Genomic DNA, 15,468 nt, shown 5'->3' on the forward strand with positions numbered 1-15,468 from the left:
GTAGGCATCAGATGTATTATTTAATAACATTTTGTATTTTTTTCAAATGTATTTTTGTCGTCATTTTTGTTTTTTAATATCACGATTCTTCTTCTTCTTAATAAAAATAATAATAATGTTAATATTATTACGAATAACAACAACAACAACAACAACAACAACAATAATAATAATAATAATAATAATAATAATAATAATAATAATAATAATAATAATGGTGAATTAAAATCAGCAATTTTAGTGCTAATAAGTTGGTAGTGAGGAGTAGCTGTGTGCCAGCCATCAGTCCAGCACAGAGGCTGTGGGTCTCCGTCCTGCGTCTCTGTCTCCCCCTCCTGTCCTCAGCAGCAGCCTGCGTTTCCCTCTATTATTTTCCACTCAGTTTCTCGCAGTTTAAAATGGCGGCGTTGAGCAGCGCCGAGTCCCCACCGCCCGTCTTTAACGGAGACACCGCGGAGCGGGAGCCGGGCAGGGAGCGGGGCCTGGAGGAGCTGGGTGCCGGCCTGGACTCGTCGTGCACGTCGGGGATCCCCGGAGGTCCGCAGGATGAGGAGGTAAGCCGGAACGGCGGCGGGGTAGCGGCTCTGAGCTGGGCAGGGGACACGGGCTCGGAGCGGAGGTAATTGGATGTAAATGTTCAGGAAACACCGGCTGGAACATGGATCGTGGGGGATGCAGTGCAGGGGGAGGACGATGCACGAAATGTGACCGATTAATGCGAGCGAGCCTCGGCCTCCGCTGAGGGGAGAAATGCGACAGAGTGATGGGAGCAGGAGGAAGCTTTTATCGGCGGAGCCTGTGTTTATTTCGGGCCTGCTGCTTTATTCCACTCGCTCCTGGCTTCGTTTTCCAGGCAGGCTCACTGCAGCTGCAGCCTGCAGAGCACACACACATACACACGCACACACACTCACATACACACACACGTACACACACACACCGCTGTGTGTTGACGCAACAAAGACACGCAATTACACCGCTTTCTAACGCACTGTAGTGGATCCTAATGTGGCCAAAGTTTGATTTTCACCAACCCGCTGAGCTCCTCCACCTCTCTGGGCTGATGGTGCTGATGGAGGTGGAGGCTAACTCAAGTCGTGCTTCTGTTTTTTTCAGGTGGAATTTAGCCTCACAGGCTACTTTTAGTCATATTAACAGGCTTTACCATCACCGCCCCCACGTCCACAGACACCCCCATCAGTCCCCGTGTGTCCCCATCCTTTCATTCAGTGTCCATGTAGCCTAGCCTGGACATTTGTCTCCAGTGTGCAGGTCAGAGGCCTCACTGCTGGACCATGACAGAGGCTCCATCACACCAGCAGTTGATTTACAGTCACAGGCAACATCATCTTTTAAAGTTCCTACCCCTGCACAATAATAGAGCTAAACTATCATCTATTTCTTATATAAAATGACTAATGTCTCATTTTGTTACCTGTCTGTTTCAGGCTTATGTGGCCCCATTTTAAAGGGATAGTTTTGATTATTTGAATGTGTTTGTATGAGGTACTTATCCATAGTCAGGATATTACCTACAGTAGGTGGATGTCAACACACCCCCAGTTTGGAGAAGCAGCAGGAGTAATGATGCAGGAAGCTAAGCGATGTACTACTGTGGACAGGGTCAGCAGCAAAATGTGTTTTATCAGTTCAAGTGTGTATTATATTTAGCCAGACACCCTTTTCCAATGGGAAACCACAGCTATATAAGCAGCTATATAATTGCCCTCTCTCGCTCAACCAAACTCCATTGGTGAAATCAGAAATTTTACCTCACAGACCACTGGAGTAGCTGGTCCACTGCTGCTCTGATCACTTAGCGTGTTTATGCTACTGTGGATCTTAGTGAATCTGATCTAAAACACTGCAGTCAGACAATAACATAAACTAACCAACTGGTTGGGCCAGTGGTAGACCAGCTAGTCCTGTGTAATGTGAGGTAAAATTACTGATTTTGTCAATGGAGTTTGGTTGCTTTGCAAGTAACAATATTTGGCTTATATAAAGGCAGTTTGCTGTTGGGAAAGGCTGTCTGATGACAAGGTAAAACAGTGATAATATTCAAAATATAGCAGGGTTTGACATAAATAATGGCCCTATGGCCTGTGGCCGCAGAAAGATACTCTGTGGCAACCATATATTCCATGTAGGTGGCCCCCTGTGGCCACCAAAGGTTATTCCACACTGCAAGCCATCACCAATGCAATGTTAGAGTTCTACCAAGATTCATTTGTGCCTTTTAGTTGAACATCCCAAAAAACAGTGAACAGTACTCGTCGTTGTCTAGCTGCTAATATGTGGGGACTACTGAAGTAAGCTTTATCAATTATATGACACCAATTCTTTCAGGTGACGATATTATATTTGCTGATATAACAAAGTCTACCATGATTTTGATTTGATTCAGGGGTCTGTGATAAATATCATGTCTATTTGACACATTCGATTCCATTTATGTCAACTTACAAAAAGCAACTGAAGTGTGATTTTATGACGGAAATCTTCCAGACATTTGTGACTCAGATATTCAATCAGAATTTCAAAATAAATCTATATCTTAAAGACCAAGAAAAGACGAACATTCCAGAAGAATCAGAAACACAAAAGGTGGGCTATGAAAAAACAAAATTGTTACAAAAGTTATGCGACATAATGTGCCATGGTGTTTGCTACCAGTTTCCTCAAATAGATGAGAGGCCAGGCTTGTTCTTCATCAGAAGCAATAAGGAAAATGATGGAAAAAACACACCACAATTCACAGGAAACACAAGTGTCACAGTTAAGGAAGTAAAGCTGTGCTAATTAGCCTTTTCTGTATTGTCTTTATATATCTTTAGATTTAGGCCACTAAAAATGCATTTTGGCCACCAAATTTAGGGATTTAGAGGCTGTTGTGGCTAGCGTTTAAAAAATTTAGTGTCTGTACACATAAATTTAAACTGATATTGATATTTTTATAATTTGAACTATCCTTAGTCGAATAATTGTTGTCATTTAGATTTTATTTCTTATTAACATGTCAGTTTGACAGTGGAGTAATTTTCTTGTTTTCAGAAGCCTTAGCAGTGTTTTCCAGGGGGGTTATATAGAAATGCTGATATACATACAAATGCTGATAACACATTTAAAAGGCAGTCCAAATGCTACAAATGTATGCTGCAGAGGTTGAGATATCCTGACTTTTAGTGTAGTATGGTCCAGGAACACTGGATCCTACATTTCTCACTAGACGCTCCCTGTCTGGTAGATGCCTTCAATTTTCTAACTCCACAGCCTCACTTTGTAACACAGACTATTCTTATAAATTTGTATTTTTTGAGACCAACCTGGGATACCCCCTAATGACATCACTATGACATCACTGGGGTTATTTTGTCAGATTTTACAGAGCATGTTGGGTTAAATGTTTGGCCTTTCCCTTAAATGTAAGTTTTGGTTACTAATGTATCAAATAAATCATGGTCATCATATCAGTCTATTGTGTCTGCATATAAAACTCATGACCTCATCAAAGGGTTGTTATAGTTTTGAGTTTTGCTTTTAAAGGCCTCCAGTGTATTATGTCCTCTCTCTTATCCTTTGATTAAACATTAAATCATAACTCCAGCTGTTTCAGCTTGGCTGGGATTTCTAACCAGTTGCTGCCTGGATGGAAGGAGAAACACATCTAGGATAGCTTCAATCTACTAGAGGCTGTATTGGATCATAACAGTTTGTTGACTTTGCTCTTCTTCATAAATTATTAAAGGGCCATACATAGTGTTAGCTTTGCATGTTTTAGCCCATAAACATGTTGTCAACACTTCACCACTGGCCATTTTCCAAAGCATTGTTATTAACTTGATGTCCTTTCTTCCAGAGAGCCATTGGCTTTAATTCTTTTGAGTTTGATATGAAAATCTCAAAAAATGTTTCAAGTGGATAATCTGTCACACTCAGCTGTACATATATGTGTGTGTGTGTGTGTGTGTGAGACATATATGACATCCTCAAATGTCTTGATATTCAATTTATTGTCATAGTGGAGATGGACTGAGATGGACCAACCAATAGTAGTTCCTGACTGATCAGTACTGAAATATGGATAAGCCTACTGCTATTGGTATTCATGTACCATTACATAAACAGCGCACAGGGTAAAATGTTCAAAAGTGCTGTCTCACTTTGCTAAAGTTACTGATGAAAATTCTGCGAAATGGAGTAACTCAGGAAACACTTCATTAACTTCCTTAACAGTAAAAGTATATTATGGCCAGTAGTATCAATATGTAACAGTATTGATAAGCAGTTTTACTATCAGTATTGGTAAATGAAATCCAAACTGTACGCATCCCTAATAGAGGCCCAAGAAAACCAGAAAATATGTACATTTGAGAAGCTGAAATCACAAACTATGGACTTTTTTTTTCTTAAAATGAATCAAAACAATGAATTTATTATCAAGCTATTTGCCAATTAATGTAATAGTTCACAACTAGGCTGATTGATTAATTATAGAGATGCACCGATTGCAATTTTCTTAGCTGATTCCGATTTCCGGTTTTTATAAGGGTCTGACCTGCCGATTCCGTCTTTTCCGATTTTCAGTCTTTCTAAGAACTGTAATTGACAGCATTCACAAACATTTTTGCAACTTTTCTTGTAAAAATTAAATTGGATGTTCATAATAAGACACTGGCTATTAAATATTCATTAAATACTATTTAAATTTTCTTCAAAGTCCTCCAGGTTACAGCCAGGGCTTATTATAGTTTTAAGATTATGAATCAGCTGAATGTGATCTCACGAGATTTCGCGGGACGTGATTTCACGTGATCTACTGTGGAGGCAGATGTAAACAAACCGGAGACGGACGCTGTGCAACAGTTTGCTGCAGTAAAACTTTGCCCTGAGAAAAATAGATACAAACATTAAATGAGTCTGAATGAGAAAATGTTTGAGGAGACACATCAACACAGGTTGTTTATTCTTCAGCCAGAACAGGAAGTGCGATTTTAAGTGTCCCTCTGTGAACAGCAGTCTGCTGCTGGCTAACATTAGCATGAAGAGCTACAAAGTTTACAGCTGTTTTGCGACATTGTCAGCTGCTCTGTCACATTGTAGACTGTCTGTCTTCTCTTTATCCTGTCCTTCTTGGAATCTGTTGCATCAACTTCATGCAAGCATGTGTGTGAGTGTGTGTAGCTGTTATCAGTGCTGTGTTGATATCACGGTCAGTTTGTCTGCTGCGCGTTTGACGTGACCATCGTGCAGAACATGTACGTGACAATGACGGGCACACAATTGGATATGTGACGCTGACCGGCCGGTCACCGGTCAGGTCCGGTCACGCTGAAAACCAGCCGGTTCCGGTCTCTGGCTGGTGATCGGTGCATCTATAATTAATTGACTAATTGTTGCATCTCTTTTGTCAGTAAATAGTAGAAACAGAAATATACAGAGCGAGTTTGCACAAAAGTGTGACTAGAGAAACTATAGCCTGAGAATGTTTTGGTTTTTGTTTATGAAGATAGTTGGTGGTAAATTTTCTGTGCATAAATGAGGCTAATTGATAACACAGCAGCGCAAAAGTCCAGGAAATTTTTACCAGAACTAAAATGCTCCTTTCAACTCATTTCTCACAGCATTGCATATTCATTTCATATTTAAAGCCCTGAGAATATTACGCAATCAGTAGTGCGATAAACTTTTCTTGCTCTTTATCAGTATTTTCTCTCTTTTTCAGTATAGCTGATGCAATGTCTGATTGGATGTTTGTTACCATGGCAATGATAGAAGCTTCAAAGCATTAGTTTGAGCCCATTTTTATTTCCTGTGCTTGACCCGGGACTTTTGGAGGGGTTGCAGGAGCTACGTATTGACACTGGTGCATGCAGCTGAAACTGAGATAAAGTTCCAAAAGTCAAGTTTCTGGAAAATAGTCATCCCGGCTTAGAGACCATTTTAATGGTACTCAGGGTTACATCTTTGATAGTGTTTCCCCTATCCTGGTCCTCCGGCCTGCATGTTTTAGATGTTTCCCTGCTCCAACACACCTGATTCAGATATCAGCTCATCATGAAGCCTCTGCCTGATAGCCTGAAGCCTGATAATAAGCTGATCATGTGAATCAGGTGTATTTGAGCAGGGAAACATCTGAAACATACAGGGCAGTGAGCTCTGAGGACCAGGATAGGGGAAACACTGATCTAGAATGCTTCAACACCAAAAGTTGAATGTTGGCTTTCAAAACGGTCACAAACGAAGTAAAGCTGAGTTATGTTTAGGATTGTAAAATCCTGGGATCTTTCAAGGTGGAAACTTTAATGGGAAGTAACGAAAATAACAGGAATATAATGGAAATACAGGGGTTATTTGCTCAGGCCGCATTTACCATACTTACCACCGGGCGGCTGATGTGATTTGTTTGCACAACTCAAATTTACTGATGCACCTTTATGTTGTCAGTGAATCACATCCCCTGACACAGATAAAAGAATTGTGTAAGCAAAAAGAAATGGTTCCTTAGATGGATGTGGTTGCTCTGCTTGGTCAGTTGTTGGAGTGTCCATGAACGCATCAACAAGCCAAGTTTTCGGAACTGTGTCTGGAAAAATAAAATGTGACTAAAGGTTCACCATGCTGGATTATCTCTTGATTGATTTTAAAACTGTGCCTGCCAATGTTGGGGATTGACTTAAAATATATCCACAATCAGTATTCATTCATCAGTGAAACAAATTCCTTATAAATAAAAGGAATGATGAGTCTAACTGAAGATAGACAGGTTATACCATGCATTTAAAAAGTAACTAAACCTTGTCTCTGACTGCATGACTCTGGATTAGATGTGAATCACATGCTTTAATCTCTTGTTTCTGTAAGACCTGATCAGATATAGTGATACATTTTTTGAGTCTTGTTTTGGGTCAGTTGGGATTCTCTTCTTGGGCTTCATGGCCTTATGTTGATTTTATTTAGGTACTATGTATGATACTTTTTTATTAGGATTCCCCAACACTTGGTACTTGTGGTAGGTCAATACTGGTGTGTTCACACAGAAAGTGTAGCAGATTTTCACCTCGTGCAGACACTGTGTTCAGTTCGGCCTCTGACTGAGCTGAGCACTCCAAGTCTTTCTGTCCTGTCACTCCAGTCTCTCTCAGTTTTCCCCTCTCCTCTCTGTACATTCTGAAAGTACATTGGATGAGATCAGAATCTGATGTGACTCAGGTTGTTTATTCCTCCAAATGTCTGACTCTAACCCTGGCTCTGTCCCTCCACTCTGAAATGCCACTGGCGACACTATGTTAAGCTACAGTTATTTGGGGACTTGTTTTGGTGCTTTTTAAAACATTTAATAGCTGAATAGCACAGGGCAACCAGCACTAGCTACATGTCACTTCTAACTTTTTACAGTGGCTGTACAGCGGTTATAGTGTCAGACAGAACAACCAATAAAAAAGGCACACTGGCTCCCACTGTAAATTTAGGGAACATGACAGTGCCTATAGTGAACATAATGCGACTGGCTGCTGGTTGCTGGAAGTGTTGCTTGATGTACTGAAATTTCAGCATTTTTTCCATACTTTTTGTTAAAAACAGACTAGTATTAGAATTTCACAAACTTCAGTACCTGTGGTAGGTCAATATTGGTGTGTTTACATAGAAGTTATAGCGAATTTTGCGTCATGGAGACACTGAAGGTGTGTGTTTGTGTTCAGATCAGCCTCTGACTGAGCTGCACACTCAAGAGACTGCATGTCTTTGTGTCAGTTCCCTCCAGTCTCTCTTTGTCTTCCCCTCTCCTCTCTGTACATTCATGAAGTAAAGTCCATCAGTTAAGATTAGAATCTGATGTAACTGGGGGTGTTAATTTCTCCAGAAGCTCCAGTTCTGCCCCAGGTTCTCCGGAGCTCAGCAGCTGTCTGCTGGCCAGCGGCAGCTCTGTCCTACACACACAACTCTCTGCAAAGCGATACATGCTAACTTTTCGCTCAAGTTGAGTATTTTCAACTCACACTTTCAGCTGGTGGGTAACACAGTGTTGCATTGTATTATAATGTAAGACATTGTATTAAGCTTGTGTTATTTTTGGGTCTTGTTTTGGGGCTACTAGCACTAGCCACGAGTCACTTCTAATCTATGGTGGGTCTGTAGTGTTGGCACACTGACTCACTGTAAATTTAGAGAACATTAGCGTTCCTTCTAGTGATACGTGGAAGAATGCAAGAATTTTTTTAAGGAAATAAATAAATGTAAAAACCTCAAAATACGGCAAAATTTCAAACGAAAATAGATGAAAACATGACATCACTGAAATGAAACTCAACAAAAAGTTTTGTCTTTCCTGTATTTTTGTCTCAGTATCTGCCTGTTATATAATGACAATGCATGTAGTGTGTACATATGTCATGATTATTGGTAGTTATGAGCTAAACTGTGATGGCAGACAGTCTGCAGATGTAAAATGAAAAGACTGAAAATAAATGCTTCACAAACACTGCAGTAGTGGCAGGTGCTCCGGGCTAATGGTTATTGAAGAAGTGCAAGTGAAGTGTCGACAGGACCTGCTAGCACCAAACGTCACCAAACACTAAGTCAATACTTGCAGAGTCTAATATTTTCTGAGGTGATACAGGGTGTAAAAAGTTTGAGAAACACTGTTCTGCTCATGTTTTGGTAGAAATATCCTGTCGGGAAAATCATGGTTTGTAGCTTTGGAGCTATTCATGAAATGATATGCATTGTGCAGGACAGATCTATAACCATAGATTGGCAATTTGTCCTGTGCATGAAATTAAAATGAAATAGTTCAGTTTGCAACAGTGTTCCGTGTGTCCAGGGTTAATGCCACCTGTGGAGTATAATTGTTAAGACTTTATTAATATCTGCTGAAAATGTTCAAAAGGTACTGATCAACACACTGAAATCATTTCATTTTCAGTTTTCAGAGTGTGACGATCAAACACGGTTTTAATAATAATTAAAATTTGAATCGGTTCTAACAATTCTCAGAAATGTTATGCAGATTTATTTAAACTGGTAGGCCTAACCTCATCATTTCATCCCTAACCATTTCGGAGTTTTTCCTCAGATTCTTGAATGTCTTGGTATATCTTACAGAGTACTTCTAGCAGCTCTGTTCAGACTGTCTGACTGTAGAAATGTCAGTTGAAGAGGACATAGCTCAATGACACTACAATAGAAGAACCATCAAACCTTATTTTTAACAAGTCGTTCCTACTGAAGTTTTCCATTGTAATTCAGTTCTTAAAAATAGTTCATGCAAACCACATAGTTAAACTCACAGCTGGTGATCTATGAGATAACACTGTACTGCTCACACACCCAACAGTGGTAAGCTGGCAGCAAATATGACAACATGTTAGCTCACTAGCTGTAGAACTGGCTCGCCTACCCCACCCATGACCTTCTGTTACAGGTTGCAGGTCATAGCAGTCTGTGGACAGTCTAGGGGCTTTGATGGAGTCTGTATCAAACTGTCCACTTACATCTGGAGAATATGATTTGTGGGCCGGGGCATCTCTGTAGCTGCTATAATGGTATGTTGTGACTCCTTTTACAATTATCAAAAAATTGTAACTCCTGTGATTTAGACATTGGCCAGCGATTTTGTTAATACTTGGCTTAATTGTGTAGCTCCAGTTCGTGAACAACTCCGTACGTCCCCATGTTATGAAAGACGGTGAGCTCTGATTGGTCTGTGTCCAAAATGAGATCTAGCATAGAGGACTGCATTGGGATTGGGATAAAACAGGGCCTGCAAGACCCAATGTAAACCTCACAAAAGCAGACAGTCAAAAAAGAACTGCAGGGTTTTCACAGGAATTCCTTTATGTGTGAGTCTGTGATCACACTGTCTTGAAATAAACAGGTTTATTAAAGGCCCAGTGTGTAAGATTTGGTGGCATCTAAAGATGAGGTTGTAGATTGTAACCAACCATATACTTTTCACCTCACCCTCCCCTTCCCAGCATGTAGTAGAACTTATGGTCTGGAGCCAGTGTTTGGTTTGTCTATTCTGGGTTACTGAAGAAATGTGGTGGTTCAACATGGCAGCCTCAGTGGAGGAGGACCCGCTCCCTCTGTAGATATAAAGAGCTCATTCTAAGAGAGAAAAAAGACAACAATTCTTCTTTTTAGGCAACTGCAATCTAACAAAAACATACTTATAAATATTATATTATATTCCTACCATACTCTGCCAATAAATAAACCCTTAAAACTGACACACTGGACCTTTACATCATGTGAATGGATCAGACACAGAACTGTGAACTAGATGGAACCTGAGTATAGTCATTGGTGTTCCCATGAATTAGTGTTAAGTGTTGTCTACGGATTTGGCATGTCAGAATGTCCACAGTGTAACATCACGATGGAAGGTGATATCATTTTACTTTCTTTTATACCATGTTGATGTATGTATGTCGGCTATTAATTACTATTTGGGCAGTACTTTATGCTGTTTTCCCCTCATCTTTGCTTGCTCTGACTGACACTCCTTAAAATACATATTCATCAGTTGTGTGTTATGATAGTAGAGGCCTCAGTGGTTGATGACTGTCAGCCATCACCGTCCATCAGCCCAACCCTACTACAGATACACATACAATGTACGGTGGCTCATAATGAACAAACGTAGCAATCATTCAGCCAAATGATAAAAATCAATACTTATGGTAAATGTAGAGGAGGAGAAAGTAATTTTGGTACATTATTATATGCCTTGGGAATGGGTGGTTCAAATTTTGCTGCAGTTGGTCTAACATTGTGGGGGTGGGTAGTAATGGTCAGAAATTTAATAGGGAGTGGGATTAAAAAAAACAGTCTGACAAGTCTGTCAGCCAGGTCATGGCAAGAACTCATGACCAGGGTTTGAATGGACCATCCCAAATTCTACTTTCGGCTGTCTGGCTGACATAACAATCATTGTTTTGAACTGAAATTCGTTTTTCCATATACATAATAAGTAAGTTTAAGAACTTTGTTTCAGTAGCATCATTCATTGGCTGACTCTGGACCACCATGGAAGGTCTGCTAGTTGTTCCCTGCACTCATATCTGAATAAAAACTTGACCCAAGGTGTTTGGCTGCAGTTAGTTTTCATTATTCTTTCACTGGTTGTGTTACCTTGTCTTATTAATTTATAACTGCAGGTGTAACATAGAGATCATGCAGGTGCCAGCAGGGTTGGGCTATCTCTACCTAACTGACATATGACCATGTCCACAGTGAAACATTGTGATGAGCAGTGGTATCATTGCTGGGTCTAAAAGGGTCTTTGTCTTAGCACCATTGTCATTTCTTGTCCATTACTTACTTGTGTTTAAAAGGAAATATTAAACATAACATGAAGCTATAGTTTAATCAATAATAGCTACAGCCTCTTTTTTATTTTCTCTCCCACATGTCAATAACTGAACTTAGGCAACAACCTTATGATAACACTGAGGAGACCTCAGCCTCAAATACAGAAGACTTTTAGATCATGGTGTTACGATGGTAGAAGACTCAGTGGTCAGTGACTGACCCTAGGTGCCGCCTCACATTTTTTGAGTTTTTACACTTACATTTAAAATCATAAATATTCCATGACATGTCACTGTAATATTTTTGTAATGATACATTTCTCTGCTATCCGAAAATTGTCCCAGGCTCTGTATCTTTGTGTCCTAGGTGCTATTTTTATTTTCCCCGGGACACCCTTAATTTCGAGTCCTGCTTTTGAAAGACATGTCTGGTGTAGTGTGATGTCGGCATTAGTTAGAATCTTTTGGGCATCAACAGTGCCCTGCCAAGTCAATCTGTAGGTTTCCAACTGTGGTTGTTGTTCATTTAATGAAAAAAATATAAAATTGTTAACATTGTTTTGTGTCCTTTACCACAGATCTGGAATATCAAACAGATGATAAAGTTGACACAAGAACACTTAGAGGCTCTTCTGGACAAGTTTGGAGGAGAACACAATCCTCCTTCCATATATCTAGAGGTAAGATCGGTTTGGCTTTAATGAATATATGAAATAAATCTTGTGAATGTGACTTTAGTTTTTGAGTCTGTGCTGTGTGGTCTCCATCAGGCCTATGAGGAGTACACCAGTAAACTGGACGCCCTGCAGCAGAGGGAGCAGCAGCTGCTGGAGGCCATGGGCAACGGTACAGACTTCTCCTGCTCTCCTTCTCCAGTGCCAGCCCTTCTAGAGGTCAAGATGGGAGGTTGCGGGGTTGGTGGGGGGGCTCAGGCTTTTCCCTCTGCTCCCAACACCTTGGCCGTCCTGCAGACCCCTACTGACGCCAGCCGAGCCAACCCTCGCTCCCCTCAGAAGCCCATCGTCCGGGTCTTCCTGCCCAACAAACAGAGAACAGTGGTATGTGTGACCGTCTCTCTGAGGAAAGATGGTGGACATGATTTAAGGGTTTTGGACTTTGTTTGTATCATTGTTAGAAACAGGGTTGTTTTTCTGTGTGGATAAACCCCATAGTTCAGCCTGCATATAAAACGCGGACTAAATGTAATCACCATAGTGTGAAATACAGTTTTTTTGGTTTGTATCACTTCTTAAAGGAGAAGTGTGTGATTTCCAGCGGCATCTAGCGTTCAAACCTTAGATTGCAACTAAGAGGATTTACCCCGACACCGCCCCACTCTCACCAAGAGTACGGTGGCCGTCAGCGGACAAAATGGCGAACAAAAGCTATCTCACAACAAACTACAATTATGTGTGTAGGATGAATTACCTGTCCAGCAGAAAACAGGCAACCTCGGCGTCACTGTGAAAACGTTTGTCCTCCATCAGCAATTTCCATCGTGTAAACGCTATGCCGATGTTGATTCGTGTTTTTGCCGTTTCCTGTCATGCTTGTGTTTACTTTCTTCGTCTCTCCGCCTCTTGGATGATGGGGATTCACTGTCCGCTGCTTTTTGTTCTGGTACAGTGTATGTATGATCCTCCATTTGTCAAAACTGTGCCAGTCAAGGTTCACAACGCTAAATGGTCTGCCAGCAATCACCCGCGTCTTCTGCATCAGCCCACATCCTCCTCCTCAAACCCCCACAGAACAAATACAGATGTAGTGGTATCTAACAATTTTGTCTGGAGGTAAAGTTACTGCAGCTAGTAAGCTAGAGTTAGTTAGCCAGACATGCTAATGTTCACAGCGTATGTTAGAGCAGATGAAGACAGTTTAATCTTTGCCACACGTGTGTTTCACATTTTTGAGAGACAACAAAAAGACACCACCGCCCAGACTCATGAAACACAGAGCATCACTTTTCTCAGAGCCTCCTGCACACCTTCAACATGGAGAGAAATGGAAAGCTTGACAGCTTTAGTTATGGTTGCTAAGCTATGATTGGATGGTTGCTGTTTGGAGGCAGGGCTTAGCAAAGTGCAACCTCTGTGTGTGACATTTTCCACAGATTGTAAGACTGTGATATTTATTGAAACTTAAGCAATGATCCAGTCCTTGACTGATATGATCTGAACCATGAACCATTTTGTGACCTGTTGTACTCCTAATTAGAAACAAAACATATTTATTTTAATTATGGTTGTAAAAAATTTGCAAGCGAATCTATATTTCAAATGGTGTCATTGCTGACCACCATAAACTAATTTGATATTGAATGCATGTGATGGTACTGGCATTTTGAATCTAAACAAAATCATGACAGAGTTTTTCATCGTGGTTGAACTGAAGGGAAAAAAGAGGAGATTAAGGTAGTAAAAGCCCTGCTACCAGTACACCTGAATAAACTATGTTCACCAACACTGATAGCTACAAGGAACATTCTCTCTCCAATGCTGCAGTTGAAAGTTTCACCATCCTGCCCTGGTGTGGTTGTGTCAGCTCATTTCCTCTCTGATGTCAGCCGACTCTGCTCTACCATGTCAGCTGAGTGAGTGTTGTTGTGCTGTGTTCAGGTCCCGGCCCGCTGTGGGATGACTGTGAGAGACTCGCTGAAGAAAGCTCTGATGATGCGAGGCCTCATTCCAGAGTGCTGCGCAGTCTACAGGATACAAGACGGGTGAGTGTGTCACATACTAACACTCTGTACTGCAGAAAGAGGACCAGAACACACTGTGCAGGAGACAAACTAATCATTTCTTTAAACTGATGCACAGGGATGGAAAGAGTCCTAGAATACTGGTCTCAAGTACAACCCCAATTCCAAAAAAGTTGGGATGTTGTGTAAAACATAAATAAAAACAGAATGCAATGATTTACAAATCCTTTTTGACCCATATTCAATTGAATACAATATAAAGACAGTTTTTTGCAAATATGCCCTCATTCTATGCCTGCAACACGTTACAGAAAAGTTCCAGAACTGAGGACACTTATTGTTGAACTTTTGAAAGTCTCATTCTTGCTTGATATACAACTTCAGGTGCTCAACAATCCGGGGTCTCTGTTGTTGTATTTTGTGCTTCATAATGCACCACACATTTTCATTGAGAGACGGGTCTGGACTGCAGGCAGGTCAGTCTAGTTCTACTGCAAGAATTAACCAGAAACCAGGACAAAATTCAGACAGTTAAACAAAAAAGTGACCAACTAAATGGTGTATTGACACCACAGAGAGTGCAACGGGCATTCTAATGCCATATACATTAAACAGGCTGACACAGGCCATTTGAAGCTGTTAATCAGAAATGCTGCTGAAATCTGTGGCACTTTGCACTGTGCACATAACAACAAGTCACTAAATAATTTTTCAGACTGAACAAGATCGCAGTCTCTGTGGGTTTATGATATGATTTACCCAGAACTGACATTAGCTGCCGGCCTGCTACACAGTATTACTAACGTTAGCAGTGCTAGCAGCAGCAGCTGCTCTGCTTGCAGGTTAATGTCTGTGTCTGTGCTGAATGTGGTCACATGTTGCTCCAGTGGAGTGAATATATACCAGATTATTCTGACACAGTCTACATTCAACATTATTTTCATTTTCTAGATTAAAACACTGCCAAACCACGCTGGTTTTACCAGCTGTCATCTGACCGACTTTACTGATAAAAAACATTGGAGGTTGGGTGGGCCATCAGGGCGTATGTGTTAGATGAGAGGGGCTTCCCTCTGATGGGGCTGCAGCCTCTAATAGTGGCAGGCAGCTGCAGAACATCTTAGAGGCAACAGTTAACTGGAATTGTGCATGAATAAAATGATGATAAATAGTTCAACCGACTAGTATTTCGGGTACTGACTAGCAGGGGTGTCGATGTTTAATCATATAGTCGTCATATTGTTGCCCTTTAATTTGTAGACCATCTAAGATTGTTGTGATGTTACCCAGATACTGTCATGTACTGTAGCTGTAGACTGGCTTGTGTATGTGAACCTGCTGCCACATTATATGTATTAAAACTACAACTGTAGCCCGATAGAACCCTGCATGTCCTGTCTGGACGGTATCTGTCTGTACTTATAAATGAAACCTTGACACTGTAGCTGTAGGATG

General features: G+C 40.9%; 1 protein-coding gene across 2 annotated transcripts in view; it reads left to right on the forward strand.

Annotated features, from left to right (window-relative positions):
* Positions 1-360: 360 nt before the first annotated feature.
* braf (B-Raf proto-oncogene, serine/threonine kinase) overlaps positions 361-15,468 on the forward strand; it is a 32,771-nt gene continuing 17,663 nt past the window's right edge. Inside the window, exons 1-4 of one of the 2 annotated variants that reach the window (XM_084710518.1) lie at positions 361-554; positions 11,894-11,995; positions 12,086-12,373; positions 13,931-14,034. In XM_084710518.1, the coding sequence (XP_084566644.1) occupies positions 399-554; positions 11,894-11,995; positions 12,086-12,373; positions 13,931-14,034 (650 nt within the window). In that variant the 5' untranslated portion in view covers positions 361-398. The remainder of the gene's footprint in view (positions 555-11,893; positions 11,996-12,085; positions 12,374-13,930; positions 14,035-15,468) is intronic. The other variant, XM_084710519.1, reaches the window with a different exon arrangement.

Source organism: Lutjanus erythropterus, chromosome 22, assembly GCF_056507025.1.
Source record: "Lutjanus erythropterus isolate fLutEry1 chromosome 22, fLutEry1.hap2, whole genome shotgun sequence".
Lineage (NCBI taxonomy): Eukaryota > Metazoa > Chordata > Actinopteri > Lutjaniformes > Lutjanidae > Lutjanus > Lutjanus erythropterus.